Consider the following 22,337-nt stretch of genomic DNA (forward strand, 5'->3'; position numbering starts at 1 on the left):
TAAAAAAAATAATGGCAGTGAAAAATGTGGAAATAGAAGATGAATTTGAGAGATAATTAGGAAAAGTATCATAGGATTTGGCAGTTAGGGTATGGATCTAAAGGAACAAAAAGTTACAGATGACTACTAAGTTTCTTTCTTGGGCATTAGCAGCAGGACTATCAAGGAAGAGAGATATTCATATTCTGGATTTTCATTCTATGAAAGAAACTGGCTTTTTTGCCTCAGTGCCTTACCTAGTGCAAATGAACTTGTTTTGTCACCAGTGGCTATTGTAAATTCATAATTTATTTAAAAATCATAACAATTCAGGTATTCCAGCTGTTCTAAAATAAGAATTATTTTTGCTTTGAACCCTGATACTGTTTTTTAATAGGCATTCTTCCTCTTTATAGCCATGAATCATCTTAATGGACAGAAGATGTATGGAAAAATTATTCGTGTTACTCTGTCTAAACATCAGACTGTACAACTACCTCGAGAGGGACTTGATGATCAAGGGCTAACAAAAGATTTTGGTAATTCCCCATTGCATCGTTTTAAGAAACCTGGATCCAAAAATTTTCAGAACATTTTTCCCCCTTCTGCAACCCTTCACCTATCCAATATCCCGTAAGTATTAAAGCTGGAGTAGTTTATTAAGGATATACATTTTAGGAATAATATATAAAAACTTTTTATTAATTGTTACTCTCTCTTTCCATCTAATTTTCCCAGTCCTTCAGTAGCAGAAGAGGATCTACGAACACTGTTTGCTAACACTGGGGGCACTGTGAAAGCATTTAAGTTTTTTCAGTAAGCAAGCTTTCTTGTCTTTAAATTAGTGACTTGATAGAAGTAAAAGTTTTCTTCAAGTAGTTTTTATTTCTAGATATCTTTGATTCTGGAATGGGCAAAAGTTAAGTATTAAAGCCCTTCCTAATTTTTATGAAGTATCTAATTTCATAATTTTGTTTCAGAAGAGATCACAAAATGGCTCTTCTTCAGATGGCAACAGTGGAAGAAGCTATTCAGGCCTTGATTGATCTTCATAATTATAACCTTGGTGAAAACCATCATTTGAGAGTGTCTTTCTCCAAGTCAACAATTTAAAAAGGGGGAGATGAAGATTGGCGGTGAATCACATTGTTTGGTGTCATCACCTATTGACTGTTCAGAAAAGTGGGGACCAGAGTTTGATTTCTTTGTTGTTTTCTTTTTCTTTTTTCCATGCTGTTATCATTCCTTAGTTATAAAATGAAATGGCATATGTAAAGGCAGAGTTATTAACTGCTCTCTTTCATCTGTTCTGTAGGGAAGCCATTTTTATTGTCTGTTTAAAATTTAGTTTAATCTTACTTTCCTTTTTCAACTTAGTTGACATACGTGCCTTAAAAAGGAAAACTAGTGTTGCTATTGTGCATTTACTAGAAGAAAGGAATTGGTTGTCTAGGGCACATTGTTAAATGGGAATTAACAATATGTTTAGGCAGGGGTGTGTAAAAAGGTTAAGTTTTTGTTTCTCCTGCTTGGAACTTATTTTGAATTATTGGCTTGTCACATTTCTTTCTATTTAATCAAATAAGATACATTATACTGAAAGAATAAAGCAGCATTTTTTTAGTTTTTACTACGTTAGGCTTTATTGCTTTAAAAAAACATTGGCCTTTTGTATCTCACAATTCTGGTCTAGATTCAGTTATGAATGTAGGCATTAGTTAAAATTAACAAGATGCAGAGTATTAATTTCTTAAGACAACAAAGTGATTTCTGTAAGTTTGAGCCCTATGTGGAAAGCATTGTGGATTCTTAACCTTTTTGTACACACTCTTGTGGGACGTATCATATAAATGTCAGCACTAAGTAATGTCTTGTTTGTGGCTGAATATTTTTCGTAGATGTTTTTGAAGTTGACATGACTTATGTGCATTTAAATATATATTGCCATCCTTAGTTTGTAATTAAGATTTGGAATATGGTTGTGGATTTCTGAGCATGTGCAGACTGGTCTAGCTAGTCAGGAACTGGTGCATGTATTTTTCAAAGATAAAAGAAAGTGTACTGCGAAAATTTGCAGGAAGATTAATTTTGTGGCAGTTTTCTAAAACTGACAACCAGGTGGGACCAAAGTTTATGTGCCTTTAGTCTTAATTTACCTTGCATTGTAATATTCAGTTTTAATAAATCTTCAAAATATTTTGTATTTAGGAATAGATCTGACTTTAATAAAAAACATGGCTCAGAATCTACAGGTCAAATTAATTTGAACAGTTCTTGTCAATCTGAATTGTTGATTCTGTTTAAATGACCAATACTTTTTGAAATTGATGTACTTAGTTTCAAGATTCATAGATTCTGTTATCTATGTAGACAGAATGGTCATGTATATTTTCTATTAGTTGAGTTTTTACATCTTTAGAAATGTAAAATTCAGTATAGTTTGAAAGCGGCACAATTAAAAATTAATTTTCTAACAAAGTTGGGAGGTTTGATGGTTGTTTAATTTCCTTTTGTGTGTACTCTGCTTACCTCTGTAGCATGCTCAATAAACACTTCTGTAGCTCTGTATTCACCTTTTCTGTCTTTCTCTGCTGCCTTTTCTCTCTCTTCTTCTTTGTTTTCACTCCACTGTGCTTCTGAATTCATGTTTATTCTCTGCCAGGGTGGGAAAGGAATAATAATATTACAATTCTATGGCTTTATACCATAAATAAATCTAGATGCTGTGAAAATATACCAGCTGGTTTTTTTTTTTATTTTAATTTGAAAGATGGTAACTGCTTTTCAGGAGGACACATATTAAACATTTCCCACCCTGTTATAATCTACTGCTTTAAAGACATAACTTTTATTGTATCCTGTTAATTCTTTCTATCTCTTTTGTTGTTGTTGTTGTTTTTCCAGTAGATTTATGCACTAATAGATCTTTTGGATTTGCCATGCTCTCTTGCTGCAGTTTCATCTTTCATCTTTTGTGTCTGCTAAAGATTTCCTACCTTGTGAGTTTCAACAAAGGGTACTTGATGTTATTGGAAAGAAACAGCATCATATCATCTGCTTTTGCCTTGGGTGGGTGGGAAGATACACATTCAGGTATTTAAAAACTTAAGGGTAACTTGTGATGTTAACGATTTTCACTTTTTAAAGGGTTTCAGTTAGGGTGCTATTTGTATTACTCCAAAATATTTTGGGGTGCTCACCTTTTTTAAACAGGCATATTGGTGTCAGATAACTTTGCAGTTATACATGTTCCTTAAGTTTGTTTTTTTATAAAATAACTGACAATTATGCAAAACTCATACATTAGGAAAATTAAAAACAAATGAAGGAGTATGTAGTACATTTACGAGTGTTATGTTAATACAATAATTCAGTCACCTCCAAGAAAGAAAGAATATAGTAAATAATTGTTTACATTTGGGTCAACATGGGGGTCATTTGGAAGCTAAGTGATCTCAATTTTTTTTTTCTTAAAATAGCATTGTAGTACTGAAAAACTCTAGCAATAGCAGATATGCCTAAAGTCTGTAAAAAACCCATACCATGAATGAATAGTAATTGAACAGTTTCTGTAAGTGAAGTTTCTCTCAGTATTGGGTGGTAGTTGAAATATCTGGAAGTAGGTGCTATACCTTTTTTCAGGTAGCTTTCTTGTGGCTGGGGTTGGTTTGGAAGAAGAAATGAAAGTCCTGAGATGTGTGTGGGCACTAGGGTTGCTCCAGTTACTGGGCTGGGAAGAGTTCCCAGTATTTCTGATGGAGAAGTGACCAGAAACCCAAGTTTTTCCTGCCTTGGGAGTAGCAGATTCTTCACTCTTCTACAGTGCACTCCAGTGCAACCTTCCTTCCAAAGCATAAGTCAGGGAAATGGAAAATTTGACATTCCAGAGTGTTTTAATTTTCATACATTAGTTTAACCCAGTCTTTAGCATATAGTAAATTAAGTGTTAGGTGAAAATAATAGCTTTGTCATCATCATTATTACCACTATATGCCTCAGTCTTGTCCCTTAGAGTGAACCAGCGAACTGTGAAGTGTTCTTAAGTTGCAGCTGCTTACTAATAGAGGCCTTACCTTGAACATTATATTCAAAAAAGAAATAACTTGGTTATTTTTTCCTACAACTGATAGATAGAAAAATTGATTTTTTGACATTAAGATTTATTTTGGAAAATAGGTTTCAAAATATCTACTTAAGGAAGGAATGGATTTATACAGTTTATACTTAATGTTAGAAATCTAACTTAGTATTTGAAAGCAGCTAAGAACACTCTTGCTACCCAGGAATGATGAGTCATTATATTTAGTTACATTAGGGATATATTAACACTTTTGAAACATTTTAACTTCAAAATACAAGATTAGTATCATCAAATTGTGGTAGTTAATTGGTTCATTAGTTCTATTTTTGAAGCAACATATAGTTTGCAGGAAAAGGACAAGTTACTTTTCTAAGCCTCAGTATCCCTTATGTATGTGAAATGTAGGCAATAAATTCTGCTCTTCTCACCTCAGGGTACTGTGAAGCTCAAATAGTATGAATGCAGAAATGCTATGCAGTTGATAAATTGCTGTGTAGGAGGAAAAGTTGCAATGCGAGTTTCATGTCTGCCAGATCTTAGTTATCTACAATAAATAATACCCTGATGCCTCTCTTTTTGCTACAGAGGAATTTTTTTTTATGTCTTTAAGTGTTACATCTGGTAAAGATGAAAGATGTAGAATGCAAGTCTATAATGCATCCCAAAGCCAAATGAAAGGTGACACTGGATTTAGCCTTGTATTTTCTGTTTGAACTATTTGATAGTAATAAAACGTAGATAACATATTTAATTATGGACTGTGCTTAAAAATAATATATTCTCTGTATATACCTTTAAAGGTTTTGTGAAACTTGGAGGTAATTCTAACACTTAAAGACTTTGGAGACTTTGAAAAGAAGAAAAGACATTCTCATAAGTAGCTTGGGACTTCAAACAAGATTTCCTCCCTGCCTTAATAATATTTTTAAATAGAGTATAAATCTGAAAACATTTTTTTCAGTCAGGAGAAAGGCATATGGAACTGTTTAGTGAAATTGAACATACATAGGTTTCTATTTTGGCTAAATATTTGTTTCAAAAAAATCTGTTAATAAAAATTCAGTAGAAAATCTCAATTTTAAGCCACAGTATTAGAGTATGTGTACCAGTTATCAGAACCCTTAATTTTGGAGATTTTTTTATTCTAAATATACTTATTCCCTTTATCTTTTTAGATTCTGCAAATATAGCATAAATGTTAAAGTTAAGAAGTGTCAGATTGCCCACATTAAGGACAAAATGAAATGTTCAAATATGCAGCAAAATACAAAGAACATAAACAGCTACGCACTTACTACTCAACTCTTTCACTACCTAATACTTTCCATACTTTGTGTAATCTTAATATATGACTTAAAAGAAATAAAACATTACAGAGTGAACTGACATCTGTTACGTACTCTAATTTTAGCCCCTGTATATCCCTTCTCCAGAGGTAATCATTACCTTGAATTAAATTTGTTTTAAATTCAGTGGTGGTTTCTCAAAGGGGATTTGTTCTGTTTTCTATGGTCTAAATTTCTTTTTCTACCTAAAAAAATACTGCAAATATTTATGATGCTTAAATGGTATAATATTTTGTTCAACACACTATATATAAGTGTTTTAAGATTAGGATAGCTGGGCTTCCCTGGTTAAGAATCCACCTGCCAATGCAGGGGCAACGGGTTCAAGCCCTGGTTCTGGAAGATCCCGCATGCCACAGAGCAACTAAGCCCATGCACCACAACTACTGAGCCTGTGCTCCCCTACAAGAGGAGCCACTGTAGTGAGAAGCCCACGCACCACAATCAAGAGTAGGCCCTGCTCACCACAGCTAGAGAAAGCCCTTGTACAACAACAAAGACCCAACCAGCCAATAAATAAGTAAAGAAGTTAATTTTAAAAAAAAGATTAGGATGTCTGGACATTAATCCCTTTATCAAACCTCATGACATTTAACCAATTTTAAGGGTTTTAAATCAATTCCTTTTCAATAAATATTGTGTAAGTTGTTTGAGTCTTAGGTTTCTCCTAAGGCAAAGATATAAAAAGTAAACAAGTAGATAACTTTTTTTTGGGGGGGGTACACCAAGTTCAATCATCTGTTTTTATATATATATCCCCGTATTCCCTCCCTTCCTTGACTCCCCCGCCTCGAGTCCCCCCGACAAAGAGATAACTTTTAAAAGCTGAAGTTATTTGTGTGATCCTCAAATACAAACATAACCTTTCCAGCTTCACATTATAGCCACTGTTTGTGCTAATTAATACCTCCCTCCCACTTCAATGGACAGAAAGAGTATAAGCCTCAATTGGTGTTAGTGCTTAGAAAACAATAACAAACCTCCATCATTCAGCTTCAGTTACCAATTTAATGATCTTTCTTGTTCCTCCACCCACTTAGCACCTCCCATATTAGCACAAATCCCAGACATTTCATCATCAGCTTTTCTAGAATATTTTCCTTAGTGTTTTATTCCTGATCATAGTCACTATTCTGTAACAATATCTGGGCTAGCCTAGCATGTCAGCATTACAAGTTTCTTCAGATCCTAGAACCTTGCTACTCAAAAGGCAGTCCCCAGACCAAGAGCAATTAGTATCACCTGGGAGCTTATTAGAACCTCAATCTCTAGCTCCATCTCTGACCTGCTGAATCTATGTTTTGACAAGATTGGCAGAGCTAGTAGATTTTTTTTTTCAGTTCAATGAAAATAAGTTTAAAACTTTTATTTTTTTTGCTGTGTGAAAATTGTTACATTTTATTGGTAATTTTAAGTTACTTGAGAGATGTGTACTGCTAATAACACTAAGGAGTTAACTGTAGAACTGAAAAGAGCTCTAAGTAGTTTTAACCTCATTTTAAACCGTTCTAGATAGGTCAAATGGATAGTTTAGCAACATATTTGTATTGACTTACCTATAATTAGATTAGAAGTACCTGGGTTTCCAGTTTAGTCCTGCAGTGTGTTTAATTAAAGGAAATAGAGGAATGCTGTAAGTTTTTCATAAATTAAAATTACTGGAATTTAATGTACAAGATAATAGGTAAATAGCTAATAGAAATCAATGATATTTTATTTAGTAATAAACATCAAGTTAGCCTGATAGGGAAAGAACTTCCACATGAACTGATTTTGTTAAATGACTGGAAATTAACACTCAAGCTCTGCCTCTATTATATCATATGATGTAATAAAATGACCCTTGTCTCGGAAGTAGACAGCTTTCCTATTCACTGAATGCTGCTTCAGTTCCTTTTCCCCACTCCAGTTGGATAGCACAGTTCTATAGTTGAAGTACCTAAGCGTTACTGAGTGATACTGCTGATAACTCTTGAGTTAGAGCTGTGATATATATTTAGCCGTGCCATACTATGCCTTCAGGAGCTATTACCCTTAGCATAGTTTTTCATGTTCTTGAGGCTAACAGTTTTCTCTATTGTCCTGTCTTGCTGAGTATTTCCTCTTTACCACTCCCATTGCTATCTCTGAACCTTGTTTCTGCTTTAGCTATCACTTATATCGTTTATTTTTCTCTTCCTTTTCATCTATCTTCTCCTCTTTGCAATTAATATCTTGCTCCTGTGAGTTACATTTCTATAACCATAACCAACCAATTAGATGAGTCCTTTTAAGTGGTTAAGGACCTGATAAATGACTGCAAATTGTGTATCACATTCAGATGTTTTTCTGGTTTTGTCTGGTTCAGCTTACAATTCTCCCTTTTTTAAGATTTTGTTCTGCTTTATACTTTCTGGTATTGTAACAATTCCAGATGGTAGAAATCACTAAAAGTCTCCAGAAATCTGAAGTATTAATATGTTTATCACTAGTGTGCTCAGAGCTAGTGGAAGAGTTTGTCAAAGAATTGTAGTTAAAGAGCTCCTTATAATGACACTTGTAAAGTGCTAAAAGGTGGTTCCGATTCACTGAGCCGTGATTCATAGAAGTTAAAGTACATATGTTCAAAGGAATAATTACTGCTGTTTTTTAAAGATATAAGTAAAACAACCCCAGAGAAAGCACAGTAACATTGCAGTAGGTGTCTCTTCCCTAAGTTTGGAATTTTATAATGTATATTATAAATATATTAAATTATAAATTTTTTGTTCTGAAAAAATACAGGCATTGAGATTAGACTAAACTGTATTCAAAGACTTTATTCTGCTACCCAGTAGTGATGAGACCTTTCAAAGCCTTCTCGTCTGTAAAATAGAGAGAATATCTGCCTCATATGTTCACTCTTGAGGATTATGTGAAATACAGTTTGATTCTATTGATAGTTTTTCCTCTTGCTTGGAGAAGATTCTTGGCATTCCATTTATGAAAGTCTTTTCCCCCTTAATGTTAATTTACACCTCTTTTCAAAAGACGTTTGTTGAACACTTGCTATTTGCATTGCAGGGGATTCAAAGATAAATGGAACCACAGTACACTCAGCTTTTTTTTTTGAACTTTGAAAATGCACATCTGTTCCAACATATTTGATATATTAGGTAAGAATTTAAGCATTATATGCATTTTGCATTTAATGTGTAATTTTATCATGGGAAACATGGATGAAAGCAGAAAACTGCACCCAGCTAATCCAGGCTGTTTAGAAATATACCAGGTGCACACATGTATACACCTCAGAAGCCTGTCAGCTACCTCAGCTCCTCACGTGTTAGGGGCCACATGTACCCTTATCTGGATTTTAACAAATTTCCATCCAGTTTCATACAATCTTTCTAACACCACAATAACTCACAAGCTGCAACACTTCCAACACCCACCTTCACAAGCAAACTTTGTCTTTTAAAATAAGTTGTCCTATTTATAGTAGTATTTATGTATTTCTTAACCATTTAACATGTAAAACTGCTGCCACTTTTTATTGTTTATGTGTCGTTGATGAAGTTTTTGAGTGTTGTGCCCAAACCTTATTTTTTCCCATAAGCCCTGTGGTTTTTATTGTGTGATTTTTGCATAATGTGGCAGTTTCTCGAAACGCTTATGCTGTGTTATAGTAGAATTGTCTACTAGACTCTCAAGGAGTTTCTAGTCCAATTCACATTTTGACAGGAAGTATATTGCGAAATGTGAGGTTGGACATGAGAAAACAGGGTTTGAGGTTGGGCATCACTATTTAACAGATCATGGCAGCTTGAACAAGCCATGTTAGTCTGAGCCCATTTTCTCATCTATGGCCTTTCTGTCTTTTCTATGCTTTTATAGAAAACATGCCTAAAAAGATAATGGCCAATATGTTTACTTTATAGTGTTTGTTTATCGTCATCCCTTGAGCATTAATTTGGAATCTGAGCATGGTATTTATTCCTTTCTTGAGATATCATTAATTTCAACCAGTTGTGAATACTAAAAATATCACATTTTTAGTATTATATATGTAATAGTAGTATATGTAATAGTATTGCTAAATCAATGTATAGATTAATAGCATAAGCAACAAAAAATGGCAAATATTAAAATATTTTCAAAATAAAAAGGATTATCTTTAGTTTCAAACAATATGCAAGTACTTCATAAAATATCAACTGCTATAGAAATACAGCTTTGGGAATGTCTGTGTAGTGATTAAAAAAAAAAAAACACCTTTTGAACCAATTTTAAGGTGAGATTATTGTAACATTTTTCTGAATGAATGGAGGTAGTTTTCGACCCCAAAGCCCATGACTCTTTTCTCCACCACAGTAACATAATGATATTATTTGTGGTTAGTTTTTTCCCTTTCCATTTTTGTTTTGTTAGATAATAACAATTTAATTATTTATACAATTATAAATACAAGTGCAGGAAAGCACTTGAAGAGGTAGATTTCAGTTTTAAAAGATTGTCAGCATAAAATATCCAGTATTATGCTTTCAAATGAACCACTAACTCTTAAAGTTGTGTATTTCTACAAACTAGAAATATAAACTATGCTTACTAACATCTGCTTCATTCAGCAAGCACTACTACATGCTAACTAGATGCTGTCAATCCGCATGAAACAGTTCCTTCTCATCAAGGGGCTTTCAGTCTGGTGTGAAATAGTAGCAGTTGTATATTTTGATAAGTTTTATGGAGAAACTACTGGGTGCTATTATAGTATACTCAACCTTTATCCATTAGAAAACGATTCTTGGAGGTGTAGTTGAACCTTGAACAACATGGAGGTTAGGGCTTATAATTTCATAGTCCCCGCTTTGTACCCTTGGTTCTGCATCTGAGGATTCAACTGAGGACTACTGCAGTATGTACGTATTTACTGAAAAAAATCTGTGTTTAAGTGGACCTGTGTAGTTCAAACCTGTGTTGTTCAAGGGTCAACTGTAGTAACAGTTGAGAGTTAGCTGGGTCAGAGGGAGGGATGAGGAAAGAAGTGTTGAAGACAGAATAGTTTGTTTAAAAAAAACAGTACTGAATCAAGATTATGGCACGCTGAAGAAACTAAAAGTTTAATGTGGCTAGGTCATAGATTACGAGACAGGGAAGCAGTAGAGAAATGTGTTTGGATATGAAAAGGTCAAATTACAGGCCATGCTAAAATAAAGCATTTGGACTCTTAAGATCCGTGCTTTTAAACACAATCATTGGCAAAGTGAATTTAAGAGAAGGGTCAGGGTTGGAGTGACAAAACTGATAAATATATGCTGCTCATTAAAATGTCCCTTTTGAATGTAAATTTTTTTTCCCTAATTCTAAAAAAAATCACACAAGTTTTAAGTTTACTTAAATCTGTCCATAGAACTCAAATAAAACTTGATATTAAATTCTTTTAAAGAATATAAAATTAAGACTTCCAAAAGTATCTTGCTGAGTGCCATTAAAAGGAAGATTCTTACTCTAAGGCTGCATTATCCTCTGACGATTTAAACCCCATGACCATACTTTTCTAATTATGTGATAAGGATTAGAGAAATCCATGAAACAAACATGATGCATGGTTTTGGATTGTCTTTTTTTTATGGTAATCTTAAAGTATTTTCCCATTAAAACAAACATGGACATATCAGAAGAATGCAAAACATGAAGCAGGTAAGTTACAAAAGAGAATTTAAAATGAAATTTCAAAGCCATTTTAGCCACTGTACTTTTAGGACCATTTTAGGCTGTGCTTCAAATTCCCATAGGAATATTGGATCACCCTCCTAAGCTGTTCATTGCTGCTGTTTTGGCTTGAGAATTCTAGAATCCCTATCCTTAAGTGATATAGAAATTTTAAATCTGAAATATCAGTTTTGTTGAGTCAAAAGACTTAATGTAGTTGAGCAAAGACCCCTTTATAAAAATGCTTTAACCTTTAAAAAAAGTTTCAAGTCCTACAGTAAGCTTAAATATTACTTGCTAATAAGAAGTATGTTAACCATAATTTGTCTTTTAGCTAATTCAAGCAAATTACACATGTAATATATTCTTGAGTTTACAACCACACTCAAAACCAGTTTGATTGAAAATTAACATATTTTTCGTCACCATCTGTGCCTATAAATTTGCTATGTACCTCAGCTTATCATTTTGTATACAAAAGTCATACGTATTTGAGTTTAATGAGAATTACTTGAAAACAAGTAGACATGTAAGATATCTTTGGGAATACTGAACTTTATACTAGATAAATAGAATTGCCAAAAACATTTGTTAGCATTTACTTTCTTTCTGATAACTGAATCACTATACCTAACCTAGAACTCTAGAAGTTCCTTACCAATATATTCTCTCTCAAGTATATTTTCTTTTCGTGTCTCTCCTCTTTGTTTTTATTAATCGTTCTTAACTGGGATGATATATGGAGTTGATAATTTAGGTCAAATCCCACTTTAAAAACTCCAAAGACTATCAAATTTTTTGACACATACTTTAAATGAATTGTTATTAAACAGATGTAATTTATCTTTAATTAGTTTGATAGTGGTTGACATAAGGAGATCAAAGAACTCTCATTCTATATTTAATATATTTACTACGTAAGTTTCATACCATCTTGGTCTAACTTATGGAGTAATAAATGTAAAATAATTTGCAAAATTAATCCAAATTCTGTTTTTGTCATCTGTTTTTGCTAAATTCTAAATCTGAACATGATATACACAGGTACTAGTATACTAGTACACGAGAGTTTTTGATTTGTTTTTTCAAGAGTAGTTAGGATGTTGGGGCTTCTTAGATGGCACAGTGGTTAAGAATCCACCTGCCAATGCAGGGGACATGGGTTCAATCCCTGCTCCAGGAAGATCCCACATGCCGCCAGAGCAACAAAGCCCGTGTGCCACAATTCTTGAGCCTGTGCTTTAGAGTCTGTGAGCCACAGCTACTGAGCCCACGTGCTGCCACTATTGAAGGCCACACGCCTAGAGCCCATGCCCCGCAACAAGAGTAGCCACTGCAATGAGGAGTCTACTCACCACAACGAAGAGTAGCCCCCACTCACCACAACTAAAGAAAGCCTGTGCACAGCAACAAAGACCCAACACAGCCAATAAAATTAATTAATTAATTAAAAAAAAAGAGTAGTTAGGATGTTGTCTTCTGTTAGAAGAACTTATAAGTGTGTGGTTCCTTGTAGATTTGTTGAAGCAAGTGACAGGAAATAATTCAGATGATAAAACAAGACACAGAAAGCAGCAAAATCATGTAACATGTAAAAGGATTTCTGAAAACACAAACATGGTTAGGTGTGTCCTTTTCCTCTTTTGTATTTATACTCAACAATCAACACTTCATGCGTAAGAGATCTGGAGTCACAGTACTCTTTTTTTCCCTGTATTCCTTCAGGGGGAAAAATGTATTATGTGTTCTCTAAGAACCTAAATTTATGGCTTTATTTGCTAGGATAAAGACATGATCAAAATCAATCATGGACCGAATCTAGCTTTGTTAGATTTGTAGTGCCAGAAAGAGACATACTCCTTTAATTTGTCTGTGCAACCAACACTAAAAGCAAACTATCCATATGGTAACCCTTCAGTCAGAGGAAGATGAAAAAAAGATCTTTTTTGAATCAGATCCTTCTCGGTCCTGGCTGCTTATCTATATACCTTTTATCCCTGACACAGTTTTACATTATGTAACATTTCTTCTGTCCTTTGGATGTAAATCTTGTACTTTATCATAAGATCTTTACTTTTTAGTGCACTTCATTTTAGTGCATGTTTGTACTAGAGAGCCAGAACTTTCTCTTTGCTGTCTTCCATCTTTCTCCTACAGGATGATCATGAAAATATCTGTTTTCCTGTTTCAAATAATGGGGGTGGGGTGTGGGTTTAATAAAACTTCAGAAAATAACACACATGTTGAAGCAGTGGCAACAGAAAGCAAATTTGATGCCCTGTAGGTCTGCATTTACAGTTGTGGTCCTGTAGAAAGTAATAGAATTTAAAGAGTATTTGATAGTAACATAATGCTGAGCCCTGTATACATTTGTACATTTAATTCCTGTGGCAACAGTGTGAGGCAAATATATATCATTTCCATATTAGAGAAGATTAGAGAGAGGCTCAGTAGATGTTACTACCAAAGTCACCTAGTAAACAGCAAAGCCTGAGCCCATGTTTTAAACACTAATCCTTCCACTATCATCTCAGCCCACAGACCTTTTAGTGAACATTTTATCATACACCTCCATAAGTATGCATAGTTTTCTTTTGACACATTTATTCTTTATCCTGTCTTACTGCCTACCCCAAACTCTGGGGTTTAGAGCCAAGTGGTGGGACAAACAAACAAAACTAGGCTCACTTTCTGCCAGAGGTGTGTTATCAGAGACCAGGTGATGGTACTCTTTGCTACTGATTCTTTAATTTGGTCATTTCTGATTTCATTGACATCAGTGCACAGAGGCCTCAGTCCACCCTGAGTTTCTCAAAACACTGGCCTCCCTTTCCACTTAGGACCTATTTTTGCCCTGGCTTCAACAGATCAAACTTCTGATTCCCCAGGGCATCAGCCTGCAATTAGTAACTAGCTCCATTCAATTTTCAACACTTCCCTGGGCTTCTGCACATTAATAACAGCTAATAACAATCGCTATGTGCAAGCTCTATACGAAGTATTTTATATATTTTCCAAAGTTGTAGAGCCTATAAGTGGTACAGCTGATAATCTAACTTAGGAAGTCTCTAGAATTTGGACTCAACAGTTGCACCTATGCTTTTTGTAACATTTGAGCCAGTTAAAGACACTCCTTGATCGCTGCCCAAAATGTAATTCCTCAAGTCTTTATCGTCTGCCATATACTCATCCTTATAATTTTCTGTGCTTTCTCTTTCTGAACAAACTTCCCACTGCTACTCTTTCTCCTTGGCCTTTTCACCCTGTTTGTGGAACCCTCGCTCATCACTCCATGTAAACAAAGCCCTTAGAGTGTTCATATAATGCCTTTCCCACTTCCTTAACTAAACCCTCATTCTTCTCATTTTATGAATAACCCACAGGGTTAGAAGGTAGGTCAAGCTTTTCCTTCATCTACTTTCTCTCCATCTACTTTCTTTTTTTTTCTTTTAACTTTTTATTTTTTTTATTTTTTACAATAAACCACATATATTTAGAGTGTACAATTTGGTATCCCAATCTCCCAATTCATCCCCCCCCCAACCCTCCCCGCTTTCCCCACTTGGTGTCCATGTGTTTGTTCTCTACATCTGTGTCTCTTTCTGCCTTGCAAACAGGTTGATTTGTACCATTTTTCTATAGTCCACATATATGTGTTAATATACGATACTTGTTTTTCTCTTCCTGACTCACTTCACTCTGTATGACAGTCTCTAGGTCCATCCATGTCTCTACAAAAGTCCCAGTTTCATTGCTTTTTACAGCTGAGTAATATTCCATTGTATGTATGTACCACATCTTCTTTATCCATTCATCTGTTGATGGACATTTAGGTTGCTTCCATGTCCTGGCTATTGTAAATAGTGCTGCAGTGAACATTGGAGTGCATGTGTCTTTTTGAATGATGGTGTTCTCTGGGTATATGCCCAGCAGTGGGATTGCTGGTCACATGGTAGTTCTATTTTTAGTTTTTCAAGGAACCTCCATACTGTTCTCCATAGTGGCTGTATCAATTTACATTCCCACCAGCAATGCAAGAGCGTTCCCTTTTCTCCACACCCTCTCCAGCATTTACTGTTTGTAGATTTTCTGATGATGCCCATTCTAACCAGTGTGAGGGGATACCTCATTGTAGTTTTGATGTGCATTTCTCTAATAATTAGTGACGTTGAGCAGCTTTTCATGTGCCTCTGGGCCATCCATATGTCTTCTTTGGAGAAATGCCTATTTAGGTCTTCTGCCCATTTTTTGATTGGGTTGTTTGTTTTTTTGATATTGAGCTGGATGAACTGTTTATATATTTTGGAGATTAATCCTTTGTCTGTTGATTCGTTTGCAAATATTTTTTCCCGTTCTGAGGGTTGTCTTTTCGTCTTTATGGTTTCCTTTGCTGTGCAGAAGCTTTGAAGTTTCATTAGGTCCCACTTATTTATTTTTGGTTTTATTTCCATTATTCTAGGGGGTGGATCAAAAAAAGATCTTGCTGTTATTTACGTCAAAGAGTGTTCTTCCTATGTTTTCCTCCAGGAGTTTTATAGTGTCTGGCCTTACATTTAGGTCTTTAATCCATTTGGAGTTTATTTTTGTGTATGGTGTTAGGAAGTGTTCTAATTTCATTCTTTTCCATGTAGCTGTCCAGTTTTCCCAGCACCACTTATTGAAGAGGCTGCCTTTTCTCCATTGTATATCCTTGCCTCCTTTGTCATAGATTAGTTGACCGTAGTTTATCTCTGGGCTTTCTATCCTGTTCCATTGATCTATATTTCTGTTTTTGTGCCAGTACCATACTGTCTTGATCACTGTAGCCTTGTAGTATAGCCTGAAGTCGGGTAGCCTGATTCCACCAACTCCATCTTTCCTTCTCAAGATTGCTTTGGCTATTCGGGGTCTTTTGCGTTTCCATACAAATCGTAAAATTTTTTGTTCTAGTTCTGTGAAAAATGCCATTGGTAATTTGATCGGGATTGCATTGAATCTGTAAATTGCTTTGGGTAGTATAGTCATTTTCACAATGTTGATTCTTCCAATCCAAGAACATGGTATGTCCTCCATCTGTTTGTGTCGTCTTTGATTTCTTACATTAGTGTCTTATAGTTTTCTGAGTACAGGTCTTTTACCTCCTTGGTTAGGTTTATTCCTAGGTATTTTGTTCTTTTTGTTGCAATGGTGAATGGGATTGTTTCCTTAATTTCTCTTTCTGCTCTCTCATTGTTGGTGTATAGAAATGCAAGAGATTTCTGTGTGTTAATTTTGTATCGTACAACTTTACCAGATTCATTGACTAGATCAAGTAGTTTTCTGGTGGCATCTTTAGGATTTTCTATGCATAGTATCATGTCATCTGCAAACAGTGACAGTTTTACTTCCTCTTTTCCAATTTGGATTCCTTTTATTTCTTTCTCTTCTCTGATTGCTGTGGCAAGGACTTCCAAAACTATGTTGAACAGTAGTGGCAAGAGTGGACATCCTTGTCTTGTTCCTGATCTTAGAGGGAATGCTTCCAGTTTTTCACCATTGAGAATGATGTTTGCTGTGGGTTTGTCATATATGGCCTTTATTATGTTGAGGTAGGTTCCCTCTATGCCCACCTTCTGGAGAGTTTTTATCATAAATGGGTGTTGAATTTTGTCAAAAGCTTTTTCTGCATCTATTGAGATGATCATGTGTTTTTTATCCTTCAGTTTGTTAATATGGTGTATCACATTGATTGATTTGCGTATATTGAAGAATCCTTGCATTCCAGGGATAAACCCCACGTGATCATGGTGGATGATCCTTTGACTGTGTTGTTGGATTCTGTTGGCTAGTATTTTGTTGAGCATTTTTGCATCTAAATTCATCAGTGATATTGGTCTGTAGTTTTCTTTTCTTGTAGTATCTTTGTCTGCATTTGGTATCAGGGTGATGGTGGCTTCAGAAAATGAGTTTGGGAGTGTTCCTTCGTCTGTAATGTTTTGGAAGAGTTTGAGAAGTATGGGTGTTAGCTCTTCTCTAAATGTTTGATAAAATTCACCTGTGAATCCATCTGGTCCTGGACTTTTGTTTGTTGGGAGATTTTTAATCACAGTTTCAATTTCATTACTTGTGATTGGTCTGTTCATATTTTCTATGTCTTCCTGATTCAGTTTTGGAAGGTTATACCTTTCTAAGAATCTGTCCATTTCATCCATGTTGTCCATTTTATTGGCATATAGTTGCTTGTAGTAATCTCTTATGGTGCTTTTTATTTCTGTGGTGTCTGTTGTAACTTCTATTTCATTTCTAATTTTATTGATTTGAGTCCTCTCCCTCTTTTTCTTGATGAGTCTTGCTGGAGGTTTATCAATTTTATTTATCTTCTCAAACAACCAGCTTTTAGTTTTCTTGATTTTTGTTCTTGTTTTCTTTGTCTCTATTTCATTTGTTTCTGCTCTGATCTTTGTGATTTATCTGCGTCTACTAACTTTGGGTTTTGTTTGCTCTTCTTTCTCTAGTTTCTTTAGGTGTAAGGTTAGATTGTTTATTTGGGATTTTTCTTGTTTCTTGAGGTAGGACTGTGTTGCTATAACCTTCCCTCTTAGAACTGCCTTTGCTGCATCCCATAGGTTTTGGATCATTGTGTTTTCATTGTCATTTGTCTCTAGGTATTTTTTGATTTCCTCTTTGATTTCTTCAGTGATCTGTTGATTATTTAGTAGCATATTGTTTAACCTCTATGTGTTTGTGTTTTTTACAATTTTTTTCCTGTAATTGATTTCTAATCTCATAGCGTTGTGGTCAGAAAAGATCCTTGATACGATTTCAATGTTCTTGAATTTACCAAGGCTTGATTTAGGACCCAAAATGTGATCTATCCTGGAGAATGTTCCATGTGCACTTGAGAAGAATGTGTAATCTGCTGCTTTTGGATGTAATGTCCTATAGATATCTATTAATTCAAGCTGATTTATTGTGCCATTTAAAGCTTGTGTTTCCTTATTAATTTTCTGTCTGGATGATCTTTCCATTGGTGTAAGTGGAGTGTTAAAGTCCCCCACTATGATTGTGTTACTGTCGATTTCCTCTTTCATAGTTGTTAGCATTTGCCTTATGTATTGAGGTGCTCCTATATTGGGTGCATATATATTTATAATTGTTACCTCCTCTTCTTGGAATGATCCCTCGATCTTTATGTAGTGTCCTTTCCTGTCTCTCATAACATTTTTCATTTTAAAGTCTATTTTATCTGATATGAGTATCGCTACTCCAGCTTTCTTTTGAGTTCCATTTGCATGGAATATCTTTTTCCATCCCCTCACTTTCCGTCTGTATGTGTCCCTAGGTCTGAAGTGGGTCTCTTGGAGACAGCATATATATGAGTCTTGTTTTTGTATCCATTCAGCCAGTCTGTGTCTTTTGGTTGGTGCATTTAGTCCATTTATATTCAAGGTAATTATCAATATGTATGTTCCTATTACCATTTTCTTAATTGTTTTGTTTTTGTCTTTGTAGGTCCTTTTCTTCTCTTATGTTTCCTGCTTAGAGAAGTTCCTTTAGCATTTGTTGTAAGGCTGGTTTGGTGTTGCTGAATTCTCTCAGCTGTTGCTTGTCTGTAAAGTTTTTGATTTCTCCATCAAATGTGAATGAGATCCTTGCTGGGTAGAGTATTCTTGGTTGTAGGTTCTTCCCTTTCATCACTTGAAATATATCATGCCACTCCCTTCTGGCTTGTAGAGTTTCCGCTGAGAAATCAACTGTTACCCTTATGGGAGTTCCCTTGTATGTTATTTGTCTTTTTTCCCTTGTTGCTTTTAAAAACTTTTCTCTGTCTTTGATTTTTGTCAATTTGACTACTATATGTCTTGGTGTGTTTCTCCTTGGGTTCCTCCTGCCTGGGACTCTCCGTGCTTCCTGCACTTGGGTAGCTATTTCCTTTCCCATGTTAGGGAAGTTTTCAACTATAATCTCTTCCAATATTTTCTCAGGTCCTTTCTCTCTCTCTTCTCTTTCTGGGACCCATATAATGCGAATGTTGGTGCATTTAACGTTGTCCCAGAGGTCTCTTAGGCTATCTTCAGTTCTTTTCATTCTTTTTTCTTTATTCTTTTCTGCATCAGTGATTATCACCATTCTGTCTTCCAGGTCACTTATTCATCCTTCTTCCTCAGTTAATCTGCTATTGGTTCCTTCTAGTGTATTTTTCATTTCAGTTATTGTGTTGCATATCTCTGTTTGTTGTTTAATTCTTCTAGGTCATTGGTAAACTTTTCTTGCAACTTTTCAATCTTTGCATCCAATCTTTTTTCATAGTCCTGGATCATCTTCACCATCATTATTCTGAATTCTTTTTCCAGATGAGTGCCTATCTCCTCTTCATTTAGTTGTTTTTCTGGTGTTTTATCTTGTCTCTTCATCTAGTACAAAGTCTTTTGCCTTTTCATTTTCTCTTTCTTTCTGTGGCTGTGGTTTTCAGTTCCACAAGATGAAATACTGGTGATACTGCTTGATTCTGCTGTCTGCCCTCTTGTGGAGGAAGCTGTCTAGGAGGCTCGTGGGTGCTTCCTGATGGGAGGGACTGATGGTGGGCTGGGTAGGGTGGGCAGAGCTCAGTAAAACTTTAATCTAATTTGGTGGGTGGAGCTCAGTGACACTTTAATCTACTTGTCTGCCAATGGGTGGGGCTGTGTTCCCACCCTGGTGGTCATATGGCCTGAGGCGACCCAGCACTGGAGCTTACAGGCTCTTTGGTGGAGCTAATGGTGGACTCTGGAAGGGCTCAGGCCAATGAGCACTTCTCAGAACCCCTGCTGCCAGTGCCCCTGTCTCCTCGGTGAGCCACAGCTGCCCCCCACCTCTACAGGCAACCTTCCAACACCAGCAGGTAGGTCTGGTTCAGTCTCCTGTGGGGTCACTGCTCCCTACCCCTAGGTCCTGGTGAGCACACTTCTTTGTGTGGCCTCCAAGAGTGGAGTCTCCATTTCCCCCAGTCCTGTGGAGGTCCTGCAATCAAATCCCGCTGGCTTTCAAAGTCTGATTCTCTGGGGATTCCTCCTCCCATTGCTGGACCCCCAGGTTAGGAAGCCTGACGTGGGGCTCAGAATCCTCAGGACTTCTGTGGTATAACTGTTCTCCAGCTTGTGAGTCACCCACCCAGCATTTATGGGATTTGATTTTAACATGATTGCGCCCCTCCTACCATCTCATTGCAGCTTCTCCTTTGTCTCTGGATGTGGGGTGGTTTTTTTTTGGTGAGTTCCAGTGTCTTTCTGTCGATGGTTATTCAGCAGTTAGTTGTTATTCTGGTGCTCTTGCAAGAGGGAGTGAGTGCACATCCTGCTACTCCGCCATCTTGATTCTTCCTTTCCATCTATTTTCAAGCAAACATTCCTACTCCAGTGAAACTTTTGCATCTGACCACACCTTCCTTTGCCCATTTTCATCTCTACAACATAGAAACCTCCTGTTCACTCTCTCACATTCATTGAAGACTTTTGTACTTGGCTTTTTGTCTTATCACCAAAGTGCCAACAGATGTCTTGACTTGATTTGCTACCCATGTTTATGACTTATGGAATATATTCTCCTTAGAGTTTCTTGCTCTCCTAAACTCCAGTGACCCACACCTTCACAATACTTCAGTCATGGCAACGTATGCTCTTTGTATCTTCCCAAACTGTTTTAATCTCTGAAAATTTGAATTTCAACAAATATTATGAGAATTTTTGTCTTTTTTCTTCTGCTGTATCTCCAGTTCCTAAAACAGTAGTTGGCACATAGTAAGTGCTTAATAAAGACCTATTTGATCCATAAATTACAACTTTCAATTTTTCAATCTCAGTATATCTGGGTTTTTTTTTTTTTAAACAGACAACTTATGTTCCTTGATTCTTCCCAGTTCTTCTACCTAGTCTGTAGCTAAGAACTGTCATCTGAACCACTCACTAAAATCTTCACTTCCCTTATACCTGTCTACTTATTCCACACCTGCCCAACAAATCGCAACGCAGATCAATATCAAAATCTAATTTCTTTGCTTGAATTGCTAAGAACAGTTGAACAAAATCTTACCTCCTTGCAGATTAGATCAACTCATCCATGTACTTCACAACATCTTAAAATTCTTTTAAGGACAAGGTCAATTCCCTTTTTATATTTCCCTTAGCCTATATATACATATTTCCAACTTTACCACTAGCAAATACTTACGGATCAATGTACATAACATTACTTTTTATACATGGTTTGTCCTTCTGTCTATAATGTTCTTCCTTCTCTCTTTCCTAGCCTGCTTATTCTTAAGACTGAATTGTGTTACTGGAATCCTCCCCTAATTTCTCAGCCTAGACTTGGTAAATTGTCTCCCCTAACAAACTGTTTATATGAATCACTGCACTTGCCAAATCTGTTCAATTCAAGCAGAAATTGCAAAAATGACTCACAGTCTAGCAAAGAAAACACAAAACAACCATATTGTCATGGTTATAATAGAGATGTATATATAATTGTGCTATGAGAGCACATGGGAAGGATAAACTAATGCCACAGAGGAAGTGACATTTGACTAGAGAACTAAAGGGTAAGTAAGCATTTGCCAGAAGGAGAAATGGATAAGGAAAGCATCTTAATGCAATAAAAGATATGTGCAGAGGTACAGAGTAATGGAAAGATTATTTTCAGCTCATATGAATAGTTCAATATTGATGGAAGGTGGGAGGTGGGAGTGGAGAGAGATAAGACAAGGAAAGTTGGTAAGTCTTGTCTGTCATGCTGAGGATGTTAGTCTTCCCTATAGATAGAAATTGTGGATATTTAAATAAGGGCTCTATGTGATCAGATTTGTGTTAGATAACTGGTAGGAATTATGAGGATGGATTGCAAGAAGAGACCCTGAAGTAATTGATATTAGTTGGGGAAACTCTTGAAACAGTGCAAGCCAAAGATAATGCTATGAACTCAGGCAGTAGAAAGGGAGAAAATTTGAGGACTATTTCAGAGATGGGCTGGAGATCTAATTAAATGAGAGGAAATGAAGGAAAAGGAAGATTTGGTGACCTGAGTGTTATGCTATTATTTGTATTTTTTTTTAAAGGTAGAAAAAAAGGTAGCACTTGCAGTGTAGTTTCAGAGCATCAGTTTTAAGGACTATTGGAACACTCAATTAGGTTGTAAAAGAGATGGAAGTGGAAATAACATCCAGCGAGTCTTTGGGCCATACCATATAGATAATAGTTTAAGCAATAGGAGTGGGTAAGATCATCTCTAGAGAGTGGGTAGAGATTTTTATCTGTTTCCTATTCTATCAG

At 35.7% G+C, this 22,337-nt stretch overlaps 1 protein-coding gene across 4 annotated transcripts in view; it reads left to right on the forward strand.

The window, feature by feature from the left end:
- Positions 1-2,457, forward strand: part of PTBP2 (polypyrimidine tract binding protein 2) — a 77,707-nt gene extending 75,250 nt beyond the window's left edge. For 2 of the 4 annotated variants that reach the window (XM_057718445.1, XM_057718428.1), the window contains exons 12-14: positions 396-612; positions 718-795; positions 960-2,457. In XM_057718445.1, the coding sequence (XP_057574428.1) occupies positions 396-612; positions 718-795; positions 960-1,092 (428 nt within the window). In that variant the 3' untranslated portion in view covers positions 1,093-2,457. The remainder of the gene's footprint in view (positions 1-395; positions 613-717; positions 796-959) is intronic. The other 2 variants (XM_057718420.1, XM_057718437.1) reach the window with 1 other exon arrangement.
- The last annotated feature ends 19,880 nt before the right edge of the window (positions 2,458-22,337 follow it).

This window comes from Hippopotamus amphibius, chromosome 1 (assembly GCF_030028045.1).
Source record: "Hippopotamus amphibius kiboko isolate mHipAmp2 chromosome 1, mHipAmp2.hap2, whole genome shotgun sequence".
NCBI classification, from domain to species: Eukaryota; Metazoa; Chordata; class Mammalia; order Artiodactyla; family Hippopotamidae; genus Hippopotamus; species Hippopotamus amphibius.